This window comes from Natator depressus, chromosome 1, assembly GCF_965152275.1.
Source record: "Natator depressus isolate rNatDep1 chromosome 1, rNatDep2.hap1, whole genome shotgun sequence".
Taxonomy (NCBI): Eukaryota; Metazoa; Chordata; order Testudines; family Cheloniidae; genus Natator; species Natator depressus.
Genome location: NC_134234.1, coordinates 336,633,849 through 336,647,004, shown reverse-complemented (window position 1 = coordinate 336,647,004; position 13,156 = coordinate 336,633,849). Strand labels below are relative to the sequence as shown.

General features: G+C 42.6%; 1 protein-coding gene across 5 annotated transcripts; it reads left to right on the top strand.

The window, feature by feature from the left end:
- The first annotated feature begins 25 nt into the window (after positions 1 to 25).
- Positions 26 to 12,280, top strand: ATP5F1C (ATP synthase F1 subunit gamma). 5 transcript variants are annotated; one of them, XM_074942673.1, is made up of 10 exons: positions 27 to 172; positions 1,668 to 1,702; positions 4,968 to 5,099; positions 5,771 to 5,975; positions 7,442 to 7,585; positions 8,113 to 8,177; positions 8,512 to 8,667; positions 10,323 to 10,419; positions 11,367 to 11,404; positions 12,120 to 12,279. In XM_074942673.1, the coding sequence occupies exons 1-9, from the start codon at positions 129 to 131 to the stop codon at positions 11,371 to 11,373; spliced, it is 885 nt and encodes a 294-aa protein (XP_074798774.1). In that variant the 5' UTR covers positions 27 to 128; the 3' UTR covers positions 11,374 to 11,404; positions 12,120 to 12,279. The 5 variants fall into 5 exon arrangements, with proteins under 5 accessions (XP_074798776.1, XP_074798777.1, XP_074798774.1 ...); XM_074942677.1 differs by having other exon boundaries at positions 86 to 172; positions 4,906 to 5,099; XM_074942675.1 differs by lacking the exon at positions 11,367 to 11,404 and having other exon boundaries at positions 26 to 172; positions 12,120 to 12,280.
- Positions 12,281 to 13,156: the final 876 nt, after the last annotated feature.

Sequence of the window (13,156 nt, the reverse complement as noted above, 5' to 3'; positions counted from 1 at the left end):
AAGGCCTTCCGCTGGCCGGCCACGAGAACGCCCTTCGCCCCGCCCCTGTCGGTCGCGGCGCATGCGCCGTGAGGAGGCGCTGACCTTCAGCCGGGCGGCAGCAGCCAGCAGCGGGGAGCGGCGTCGCCATGTTCTCCCGGGGGGCCGCGGTCCTGATCTGTCAGCCGCAATGGTAACGGGTGCCGGGGCGCGAGCCGGGTCTACGGGTGCCGGGGGGGAGCGGGGCCGCGGGGTTGGGAGGCGGCGAGGGAGGCGCGGCGGCGGCCCAGGGAGCATCGGGCCTGGGGACGAGCGGAGGGCGGCCGGGAGGGGGTGGGGGTTCAAGGCGGGGGGCTGAGGATAAGGGGGGAGGGGTCCGTGTAGGGTTGTGGGGGGCGCTTCTGTAGCGGGCGGGGCTGGCCCCGGGCTACGGGGGCACCCGAACACCCCAGTACCTGGCTCCTGCTCGGTCAGTGAACAGGGCAGGCAGGGCTGCACCAGGAGTGGTCCAGCTCCGGCCCCCGGGAGCTCCCCTGGCTCCTTTCCCCCCAGCGCAGTCACCTCCAGGGGAGCTGGAGTATCGGGGCGATGCACTGAGCCTCGGTCAGGCCCGGCCCCGCTGCTGGGGATTGATCGGGGACAGGGGCAATGCGCAAGGTTAAGGGGGAGGGGTTCGCAGGGCTGTTCCGGAGAGCTTGGGGCGGGGGGCTGCTCCGTACATTAGGGTTTCACCCTAATGTAGCGTGAATGAAGGATCGCTTATCTGGACGTTGCTGCTGCTTTAACCTACCTGGGAAGACCGGTGCACTGCCCCAAAGATCATGTATACTTGATAGATGAAATGCAGATTAAGGAAGGTGCGGAGAGGGAATGCTAAATCTAGTCCAATTTGTCTGACATTTTATTTTAGATGTTTTTCTTTTAAATTGTAATGTGAAATTATATGCATTAAATTACAGGTCTATCAGGTGAAGCATGTGAGCGGGTGGACAGTTAGTGGTGGGAGGCCAGCTGAAAGAAGTGAGTTTTTAGGAGAGGGGGGTTATAAATTTTAGGGTTAGATGAACAATGCCTGGCAACAAAGAGAAAAGCTAACCTACTCTTGTAGGTGACAGCTGCTGCGAACATCACAGTGATCTTGTCAGATACTGAAGGGAGATACCATCTAGTTACTCATTAATTATCATAGATGCCCTTGTGTCTTTTGAAGTTATGGATGTCGGTTTACTCATTTTTCTGAGATTTCCTCCCCTGCTCTACCCCCTGTTTATGGGATAGTATCAGGGGGTAGCCGTGTTAGTCTGTATCCACAAAAGCCACAAGGAGTCCAGTGGCACCTTAAAGACTAACAGATTTATTTGGGCATAAGCTTTTGTGGGTAAAAACCCTCTTCTTCAGGATGGTGGGTACTGTGCAATGCTGTAAGATACATTTAATCAGCATTCCATAGCAATAAAGTATTAAACAAAGATGTGCTCTGCATGGGAAGAAAGGAAAAAGAGAAGATATGAATAAGGTCCAGGATATGAATCCACATAGAATGAAGTGTGTTTTCTGTAGTAGCTTCATTAAGAAGCAACAACCCACTTTTACATTGGTAAATACAATTCTCTCATCTCTGGAAGATAGGAGACTGTGGTGACTTGTTGGAGTAGCACTTAACGCACAATGTTTCTGTTAATTTTCAGGGGCCAAGTCAGGAATATGGCCACTTTAAAGGACAGTAAGTACTTCTCATTTGTTTATAATATGGTACGAGATGGGAGGAATGGGATGTGTTGCAGAGGAGCATTCTTAAAATGCAATATTAACTCAAACTGTAATGGTCTCAGTTCAGTAAATTGATTATGAAAGAAAATGTCTGTTTTTAAATTAAAAAATGTGGACTTTGAGGTTTTGAAGTTGTGTTGGTCAGGAGACCAGCTCTGCCCGATGGGAGACTCGGTGACAAATTGTCTAAAATGACAGTCATAAGAGGGTCTTCACAGTCCTGTGTTTGCAGAAGGTACTTAAACAGAAAATCTCCGTTAATGGCAACTATTGGTGGTGTGGGTAGACCAGAATAAGGGTATGTAACTGAAATTTAAAAAGGCAACTGCATGAGTACTTTTGAACTAAATATAAGAAATAAGTTATTTTTCGTATGCATATTTAGAAAAACCAAGGACATTGAGAGAAGGCTGCTGTGCCTGCTTTTAACTTTATTCTATTTTCCAAACCTTAATATTGTAATTACTCATTTTAGTCATTTAGTGCTAAACTTCTTTTTGAAAATGGCAAAATTAGCATCATAATAATATTGGGACTAAGTGGCACAATGCATTAATAAACTCATACTCCGACCCTCCAAATGAGCAAGTAGATGTAGATTTGATAAACAAGGGTAAACTGGTTTCAGCCACGACCTGATTCTGGAAGATCAGCGCTCCTTGTAACTTGTAATCACAAAATCACTTGCTGGCTGATCTGTGTTTGGCAGAATAACCCGGCAGCCACTGATTAAATTGTAAAGAGAAGCTGCTTACCCTGTGACCATTTCTAGTCAGTGCTGTCAGCTTCTTGTTTTCATAAGCATGAATTTACCCATAATTTATCAGTCTTCCTTCAAAAAAGACATCATTCAATAAAAGGTAAATGTTTTTTAAGGAAACTGGTTTGTTTTAAAGCCATTGTTAAGTTAAAAGCGTAACTTCAAAAGAATCCCTGCTGACGTTTTTGCTTATTAAAACAAATAATTTTAAAAATCGAATTTACTTTTTGCTATGTTTCTTTTAGTAGATTTTGTGTATTTCTCTCACTTTGGACAATAAAAACAAACCTGTCAGCTTTACTTGTTTCTAGTCTTATCAGATCACTCTTTTAGGTTTTCATGCACTAGTAAAGTGTTCCAATCTCCATCATAAATACTGCAGAGGAATTTAGTTAGTCTTTGTCATTTTGAAATCCTTTTCCGTTTCTTTCCGTTGGTTTATTTATTCATAGTAACATTTCTAAAAGTCCTGCCTTGTATAAAAATGTGCCTGCTTTGCCAAAATCTAAACTTGGGACCAAATTTGACCAGACTGTGTGTCTTTAAAATATTGAGCTGCATTTACTACAGGGAATAGGCATGATGACTTGAGAGGTGCATTCATGAAAAAGGTAGAGACAGAAGGGGAAATGTAAGGCCTACATGAATATCGAGCTTTAGCTTAAACCCTGGCTGCATCAGTCTCTGTTTTTGGAGATATGAAAAATTTCTCCTCTGTAGAAAGGGTCTGTTCTTCATTAAATGCACTATAGCAGTGGTTCCCAAACTTGTTCCGCCGCTTGTGCAGGGAAAGCCCCTGGCGGTTTGTTTACCTGCCGCGTCTGCAGCTTCGGCTGATCGCGGCTCCCAGTGACCGTGGTTTGCTGTTCCAGGCCAATGGGAGCTGCGGGAAGCGGCGCGGGCCGAGGGACATACTGGCCGCCGCTTCCAGAAGCTCCCATTGGCCTGGAGCAGCGAACCGCGGCCGCTGGGAGCTGCGATCAGCCAAACCTGCGGACGCCGCAGGTAAACCAACTGGCCTGGCCCGCCAGGGACTTTCCCTGCACGAGTGGCGGAACAAGTTTGAGAACCACTGCACTACAAGGTTAGTGCCATACACGTGTATTTAGGAACATACGAATACCCATACTGGGTGAGACCAATGGTTCATCTAGCCCTGTGGCCGGTGCTGGATGCTTAAGAGGGAATGAAAGAACAAGGCAATCTTCAAGTGATCCATTCCCAGTCATCCAGTCCCAGCATCTGGCACTCAGAGGTTTAGGGATACCCAAAGCATGGGGTTGCATCCCTGACCACCTTGGCTAATAGCTATTATGGACCTAGCCTCTATGAACTTATGTAATTCTTTTTTAAATCCAGCTATAGTTTTGGCCTTCACAACATCCTCTGGCAATGAGTTCCATCGGTTGACTGTGTGTTGTGTGAAGAAGTACTTCCTTTTGTTTGTTTTATACCTGCTGCCTATTAATTTGATTGGGTGACCCCTAGTTCTTGTGTTATATGAAGAAGTAAATAACACTTCCTTATTCACTTTCTCCACCCCATTGATGATTTTATAGACCTCTCTCATACCCACCCTTACACACCTCTTTTCCATGCTGCGTAGTCCCACTCTTTTTAATCTCTCATGTGGAAGCTGTTTCATACCCCTAATCATTTTTGTTGCCCTTCTCTGTCCCTTTCCATTTCTAATGTATCTTTTTTTTTTTTTTTTTTTTTTTTTTTTTTTTTTGAAATGGGGTGACCAAAACTGAATGCAGTATTCAAGGTGTGAGCGTACCATGGGTTTATATAGTGGCATTATGATATTTTCGGTTTTATTATCTATCCCTCTCCTAATGGTTCCTAACATTCTGTTAGCCTTTTTGACTGCCTCTGCACATTGAGCGGATGTTTTCAGAGAACTATTCATAACAACTCCAAGATCTTTCTTGAGTTGTAACAGCTAATTTAGATGCCATTGTTTTTAGGTGTAGTTGGGATTATGTTTTCCCCCAATATACATTGCTTTGCATTTATCAACATTGAATTTCATCTGCCGTTTTGTTTCCCAGTCACCTAGTTTTGAGAGATCCCTTTGTAACTCTTCACAATCTGCTTTGGACTGAACTACCTTGAGTAATTTTGCATCTGCAAACTTTGCCTCTTCACTGTTTACCCCTTTTTCCAGATTATTTATGAATATGTTGAACATCATTGGACCTGGTACAGATCCTTGAGGGACACTGCTATTTATCTCTCTCTGTTCTGAAAACTGACCATCTATTCCATTTATAGCAAAAAGTGGAGCTCACATTCTGTCTAAATTACTGCTCTTATTGTTTTGCTAGTTTAAATGTAATCTGTAATCTCATTTGATTTTTTTATGTTGTCCTCTCTCTCTCTCTCTCTTATAGAAGCTGATTAATTTGTGACTGCTAGAAACTTTAGCCCAATTTTAACCCTCAAATGCTTGTAGTTACCAGGCGTTTAAAGTCCATCAAGAACATCCAGAAAATTACAAAGTCCATGAAGATGGTTGCTGCAGCAAAGTATGCCAGAGCCGAAAGGGAACTGAAACCAGCTAGAGTGTATGGAGTGGGAGCCTTGGGTAAGAGAAACTGTCTGTGTGGTATCTGACATCAGAATAGAGGGGGAGAATTTCAATAAGACTTGTGCTCCTAACTCCCCTATGTGCTTATCAAACTTTCTGGGGGAGACTTTCAAAAGGAGAATCCATATCTTGGAGATGTGAACTTCAAATATTTTTAAATTCATTTTCTGTTAGCTTCCCTTAAATATTACGTCCTACCTTTTAAAATCTTTTTAGAAAACATAAGGGAATTTCTGCTCCCTTTTCTATGTTTATAATGGTCTTTTGGGTTAGCTCGGAAACAACACCTAATAATTTGGGGCCCACTTCCTCTCTTGTCCTTTTTCTGCATTCGTGTCTGCCTGTTTGGTACATCTTCAGTTTAAATTTTGCTTTTACTGGTAAACATGCTATTGCAAAGTGTGGGGAAGAGCATGCACCTGAGCCACCTTTAGAATGATGTACAAGACTAATGCGTCAACTCAACAGTGAAACTGAAAGTATCTTAATTATATCATTAATAGGCAGACAAAAATCCAGACAAAAATGTGAATGGGGTCCCTTTAGAAATGGTTCTAGTCAGAATAGGTGATATTATTTTTAGTCAATGTCAAAATGTCTCTTAAGAGATTGCTAGATATGAATACACTTGAATGCAACTTTTCCTACTCTGTTTTTTTCTTCCCCAGCTCTCTATGAGAAAGCAGAAATTAAGGTCCCTGAAGACAAGAAGAAACACCTCATTATTGGTGTGTCCTCTGATCGTGGTCTCTGTGGTGCTATCCATACCTCTGTTGCTAAAGCCATGAAAACTGAAATTAGCACCCTCTCAGATGCGGGGAAAGAGGTCATGGTGGTTGGAGTGGGTGACAAATTAAGAGGCCTGCTTCAAAGGTAATCTTTGAGTAGTAATGCTTTAAATCAGTGGTCTCCAACCTTTTTATGCCCAAGATCACTTTTTGAATTTAAGGGCAACTCAGGATCTACCCCGTCCCGCTTACTCCATTCCTCCCATCCCCCCAAGTCACTCGCTCTGCCCCACCCTCACTCACTTTCACCAAGCTGGGGCAGGGGGTTGAGGTTCAGGCTGGGGTATGGGCTCTGGACTGGGGCCGAGGCATTCACAGTGTGGGAGAGGGCTCCGGGCTGAGCCTGGGGCAGGGGGTTGGGGTGCAGGAGGGGGTGAGGGGTGCAAGCTCTGGGAGGGAGTAGGGGTGCAGGAGGGGGCTCTGGGCTGGGGCAGAGTGCTGCGGGGCAGGGGGGTTGTGGGCTGGTGGCTCTGGGAGGGGGTTCAGGGCTGGGCAGGGGTTCAGGATGCAGGAAGGGGTATGGGGTGCTAGCTCCGGGAGCAGGCTCAGGGCTGGGGGTGGGGGTGCGGGCTCCCACTGGGGGCCACTTACCTTGGGCAGCTCCCGGTCGGTGGCACAGTGGGGCTAAGGCAGGCTCCCTGCCTACCTCGGCCCCACTCAGGCACATCGGCACCTCCTCCCCATCACAAGCCGGGCTACCCTGCCATCCAGTAGTGCACTGCGTGGCCATGCTGCTCCCGGAAGGGGCCAACGCACCCCTGCGGCTCCTGGTGGGGACACATGACTCTGTGCGCTGCCCCACTCTGCAGGCACCGCCCCGGACCTCCCATTGGCCACAGTTCCCCGTTCCCAACCAATGGAGCTGCGGGGGTGGTGCTTGCAGGCAGGAGCAGTGCGCAGAGACCCCCTCCCCCCCTCCCCCGTGCGAGCCTATGGGGGTGTGCTGGCCGCTTCTGGGAGCAGCATGGGGCTGCGGCAGGCAGCCCTGCTGTGTTGCTGTGGCTGAAGATCGTGATCGACTGGGAGAGTCTCCAGGATCAACCAGTCAATCACGATCGATGGGTTGGTGACAACTGCTTTAAATTTTCTATAGTAGAAACTTCAGGTTATCCTTTAATAAACAGCCTGGAATGCGTAGGCTAATGTATTTTAAAATGGCTATGAAAAAAAATCAAGTTTCTGTAAAACAAATTCCTGCAATTACGCTGAAGTTCTTTTTGCTGAATTGTGTTCTATGTTAATTGTTGCACTGTATTGAACTATGTTGGAATGAGAGTGTGATTGCTGACTAGACTCTCGCTATTGTAAAAGTTAGAGGTACGTCTCATGAAGCTATTCCAGCGAGCAAAACTTTAAATAACTAAAAATTCCTTTCACCTAGGCCCCAATCCAGAAAAGCACTGATGCTTAACCTTAAGCACACCAGTAGTCCCATTTAAAGTCAGTGGGACTTAAAGTTGTGGCTTAAGTGTTTACCTAAATCAAGGCCTATAATTGGGTTCTACAACAGCACATTGGCTCGGTTTTTACACAGGCTTGGTTTTATTTTAGGACACACAATAAACATTTCCTGGTGACATTCAAAGAAGTGGGAAGAAAACCCCCCAGCTTTGGAGATGCTTCATTGATTGCCTCAGAGCTGCTAAACTCTGGATACGAATTTGATGAAGGATCTGTCATCTACAATCGATTCAGGCAAGAGAAACTGAGACTGGTCTTCAAATGTCTTTCATTTGTTTTAAGAGTGTACAGAAAGTAGTGGAATGGAATGTTTTATGTAGACTCATACAATATATGGAAGTGGAATTATGTTGGTCCAGTGAAATCATCTGAAAAACATGGGATCTTACATGCTTTTTTTTTCTTTTCTTTTTTTTTTTTTTTTGGTTTAAAAAGGTCAAGATTTCTAACAATCATAATACATGGGTAAGCTTAGATGTGCTTTAACAATTACTGGAAAGCACATACCTGCCAAGAGCTATATTCTGTGTTCTGTTCTTTATTCCTGTTATAGTCGATGGTTTTACAACAAAAGTAGTATAAGAAGTGCCCTGTTCTCGGTTGTTTGAGGTGTCAACTGTTCACAACAGCACCACAGAACGCTAATCTCAGGTTTTGGAAAACAAAAGTGTTTTTCACCAATTTTTAGATTAGAATTACAGTGGAGACTTCTTTTTTACAATAATAAATAAAGATCTTTAAAAATCATTTGTCTCATGTAGGTCTGTCATCTCCTACAAGACAGATGAAAAACCTTTCTACTCTCTTGATGCAGTTGCTGGTGCTGGTAAGTAGTAAAATTAACTATGCAGTCCAATTCAGTGAATAAAACTCTTTTAAAAGACCATGTCTTTCATGGTCTGTCAGTTAGTTGTCATAACACAGACAGGCAAATGTAAGCAAAACAGGGTTACGTACTGAAATGTCTTGCAACGTCTACCACATTAACATTAGTTTGGGATGTGGCCTCTGTTGACAGGGACTTGATTTTGCTTGTTTTATGTCAAACAAGAAGTTGTTAAAATTTTGATGTCCGTGTGAGCAAGGTTGGGTGCTAGGAAGCAAAAGCACGTCGGTAGTTTTTGTTGTTTTTTAATCTCCACTCTTACCTATTCTTACAGAAAGCATTAGTATCTATGATGATATTGATGCTGATGTGCTGCGAAACTACCAGGAGTTTATATTAGCAAACATCCTCTTCTACTCTCTGAAGGAATCCACCACTAGCGAGCAGAGTGCCAGAATGACTGCTATGGACAACGCTAGCAAAAATGCTTGTAAGAATATTTTTGGGGGTGTCTAGCAGGATTAAGCTGAAGTTCACCATCTCTCTTGTACATTTTCAGTGTTCGCTGCTCTAGCCAATACCCCTGCTCTTCATGTCCCACAATCCTAGTTGCTATCTCTTCAGCCAATACAGCCCTTCTACACACACCAGCCTTACTCAGTGCCTAAGAAAAGGGGGGCCGCTGTTCAGTTACATCATATTCTTGGTACCCAGTTCTCCTGATATGGAAAGCAAGAGGCTCTGGCTAGAAGTGGAATGCAGGATTCCTGTGTAACAGTGTAAAGTACTGGGCTGGCCCTGTGACTACCATGAGTACTTCACGCTTTTTCAGCGTCTGTTGATTTGAGATTTCTAAAAGCTCCGTAAACTTTTAATTAAGCCTCTCAAACCCATTGCAATTACTGTTGCCTCAATTTTATACATGGGGAAACTGAAGCAAATTTTTAAATATCTTACCCAAGGTCACACAGCAGGTTGGTGGACAAGCAATCGAATTTAGGAGTTGAATCAATTTTTTTTTCCTACTCTGGCCACAACCACCAAATTTTTGGACTAAGGTACTGCAGTGTGGCAAAGGGGGTGGAACTTGAAGCCAAAGGTACTTTTTGGATGACTTGATTTAAAAAAAAAACAAACCCAAAATGCTAACTAAAATATTCAGGTTAATATTATTTGATCAGCTATAATTTAGACCCAAAATGTAAGTGTGTGTGTAAAACAAGATGGTTTTGCACAGCCTAAGATCAAGAGCTTCTATCCTTTTTTCTTTTCTTTTTTTTTTTTAAATTCCAAGGGGAAATTACTGTTTGGATTTAAACATCTCCCTTTGTGTTTGCAGCCCAAACATTTCGTCATTATGCTGGTGCATCAATCAGAAATGACTCCTGTGTCCATGTTTATTGCCTAAGCTTAGTGCAAAGCAAAAAGTGAGCAATTGCTGCTAATGAGGGAAAGCAAATAGCTTTCAGTTTTAGTACTTAGAGGAAAGGATGTTTTTAAATATGCAGTCACATTGTGTGGAGAATAGCACAATGAATTCAGAAAGCCCCTATTATGTGAGGGAGTGGGGAACAGGAGTTTGGGTACATTTCCTTGCTGGCCTCCTTTCGTCAACACATGAGGGAGGTCCCTCTCCAGCTCCAAGAAGGAATTAATGGGAGACCAGGTAGATTCCCAACTGGATATTTCTGCTGGTCAGAACAGTGGTAACTTGCTTATACAACTGCAGCTTTTCCCTTTGAGAAGATGTTTCAGTATAGCTACCCATGGGGGAGCACATTGCAGCACAGCTACGGGAGACTTAATAGCAGGTAGTGAGGTCTCATACGATAAATACTTGATTGCTTTAACAAATTACACCACATTGCATTCGCTAGTTTGAGGTATTATAATTAAAGCCGACCTTCAGCTGACAAAATAAGTTACCAAAATACATCTTGGCATGTAGTATCCTTTATTTTTCCGTTCCTTGGTGGTTAACAATATTTAGTAAATTGCAATGGGTCACCCAGTTGTTGGTGGTGTGATTTTAACAATGTTGTACTGTGTTCTGCTCAAATAATCAGAAGGAAGTGTATCTAATTTTTTCCATTTCCAGATTCAACCATCTAAATTTCAATTTTTTTAAAACATTTTTATTTGTAGCTGAGATTATTGACAAACTGACCTTGACATTCAACCGTACCCGTCAAGCTGTCATCACCAAGGAGCTTATTGAGATCATTTCTGGTGCTGCTGCTCTGTAAGTATGTGTAAATGTGCAACAAGGCTTTTTACTCAGGTCGTTTTAATGTTCAAATGTCCTGCTGTTTACATTGTATTAATAGGTAGGGTGGAGGAACAGCTGTTCTAAAACTAAAGGAAAAAATGATGCATTGATACTTGAAGCGTTCTTTATTCTGCTTTAATAAATTCCAATGACTGGTATGATGCATAAAGCCTGCATTCAGCTCAAATTTTGCCTTAACCACTGCTGGCAGGTGGAGAAGCTTCAGTAGCCATGAAGCTGCATCATTTTGCTGCCCTTCCCCACCCATGTCTTCCCCATTGTATAGATGTAATTACCTGGGCCTTTTTTCATCCACCCTTGGCTCAAACAGCCCCAAATCTCTCTCTGTGGTGCAGTGTAGATTCTTGTTTTCGGGGGGGGCTTAATAGCAGATTGGCCTTTCTTCTGTATAGATCAGCCTGCTGTGTAGATTAGAAGGTGAGGGATAACTTCTGTTGGATGGAACTTTAGCTTGTTGAATGTAAATGTGCATTTTAATTAAATAAAACAAGTTTAGATCTTGTGTGTTTTGCTGACAAATACCAAACTTTGCCACTCTGCTAGGAACTGCAGAACACTGTGCACTATGGGCGATAAGAGGTGGTTGTGCCATATAACCCATATAATTGGTTTACTTGCCCAGAATTAATTTATATTGCATCTAATCAGCAGATTAGACTATTGTTGTAATTAAAGATATAAATCAATGCATTCATAACTAATGTGTGTACAGAAATGGCGGAAAACAGCTTGTGCCACAACTGCATGTGTGCGCGTTTTTAATGAGCTTTTTATTTTGTATTTAATTTGGCTACTCAGTGACGCATTCTTGGTTAAATCACAAGAATAACTTTGCCTTAGTTTGCATGAGTTGCTTCTTAACCTGCTTGTTCTGTTTTTTCCCATAACAACATTACCAGGGGATAATCGGAATGCAAGTTTCAGCCAAAGTCAAGAGGTAAAGTGATGAAGTAGAAACTAGATTCTTCCAAAAAGTGGTTCAGCACTGATGATCTTGAAGCAGTTAAATGAGAAATATGTCTGAATTGCAACATTGAAATCTGAATTTTAAATGCCCTCTTCTCCTAAACCTTTGGAGCAATCGTTTGGGGAGTGACTGGCATGGGCCCATCTGTAATTAGAGCGTAGATAGCATCTTGTCCACAGTGGTACCATAGAAAATTGTTTTTAAACATCAGTATTGCTCTACACTGCCACATACGTAACAGGCTTATAATATTGTGCCTTATGGTTCTAGAGAGCTTTAATGTGCGGGGAAAGGGAAGGAATTAAAAGTAGTCCATACATACTCAGCCCCTATTTATGGTTTAATCCAATATTCTTGAGCCACTGAACTCTCTTAAATAATCATTCGTTTTAAATGTTATAGCACCATAAGCATACACAACATTTTACAAAGACACAGACAAGACACTGTCCTACCCCCTGAAGAATTTACAGTAGTTAAAATGCAGGAGTGCAGAGATTGGTATTAAAAGGATCATGAAAGAAGTGGGTTTAAAGAGGAATTAGGAGGACAGAGGGCATTTGAAGTGAGAACTGTTCAAAGCTTGTGGAGCAGCATGAAAAGACAGTGGAGATAATTTAATATGCACACTTAAAGATACTCTTGATATATGTGTAAACTTTAAATATTTCTTGTATTTTTATAGGTAAAGAAACGAGGAGCTATTCTAGAGAGTTGGTTTAACCTGCTTATATCCATATTGATAAAACTGTTTGTCCATCATTCTGTGAAGAATTCATGGTGAAAACCTGAAAATATTTGTAAATTATCTTACAATAAACCACCTACATGAAACAAATATTCTTGCTTTTTCATGTGTGAATATCTAGATCAAAGAGAATCACTTACTTTTTGAAAACAGCTGTTTACTGCTTTTAATCTGTTTATGGTGTACATAGTGTGTAGGTAGGTTTTCCTTAGAGAAGTACAGGAAATATTATTCAGGGCTTGTCTACACTTACCGGGGGATCCACGAGCGGCGATCGATTTAGTGGGTCTAATGAAGAGAGAGAGTGTCTCCCGTCAACACCGTGTAGCGTGGACCCCGCAGTAAGTAGATCTAAGCTATGTTGATTTGAGTTACGCTATTCACATAACTCATATTGCGTAGCTTAGATCGAATTTCCGCTCTAGTTTAGACAAGGCCTCAGAGAACAAATTGTCTATATAATCTGGCATTCACAGCGAATATTCAATGCCTCATGTTTCAAAAGAAAGTGTAAAACCCATGTAATGCATCTGTTCACTAGCCTGGTGCTGTAAGAGAACATGCAATTCACTTTGCATTATATTCTACAAAGTTTTGGGTTTTGTTCTTTTTCCAGTAAGATGCATAACTGATACTGTCCTTTGCATCTTATATTCTAAAACAGTTATGAGTGGCAGATGTATTATCTCAGTGGTGGTTTTTTAATTACTTTAAAATACTGTCTTGAGCTATGTATTTCTACATTTGATTAGTCAATAGGGTCACTCTGAAAGGAGAGTTCTTGTAAGAAGGAGTTTTGAAAGGATTGTAGTTTGATGTACTGGGAAAAGGAGGTCTATATGTGTGGGGTGGCATGGAAGAAGGAACAAGGAAAAGAAAGAGAAGGAAACAGCAGTGACCGTGCAAGAAGATCAGAAAGCAATGACAGCAGAACTGTCGACAGGAACAAAGCCTTGACCATTAGAATTGAATCT

What these genes read in the sequence shown, in the direction of transcription:
- ATP5F1C (XM_074942673.1), top strand. Translation starts at nt 129, where the DNA reads ATGTTCTCCCGGGGGGCCGCGGTCCTGATCTGTCAGCCGCAATG. An exon ending in TATGGCCACTTTAAAGGACA is followed by an intron (nt 1,703 to 4,967) that starts GTAAGTACTTCT and finishes AAATGCTTGTAG; the next exon opens with TTACCAGGCGTTTAAAGTCC. An exon ending in GTATGGAGTGGGAGCCTTGG is followed by an intron (nt 5,100 to 5,770) that starts GTAAGAGAAACT and finishes TTTCTTCCCCAG; the next exon opens with CTCTCTATGAGAAAGCAGAA.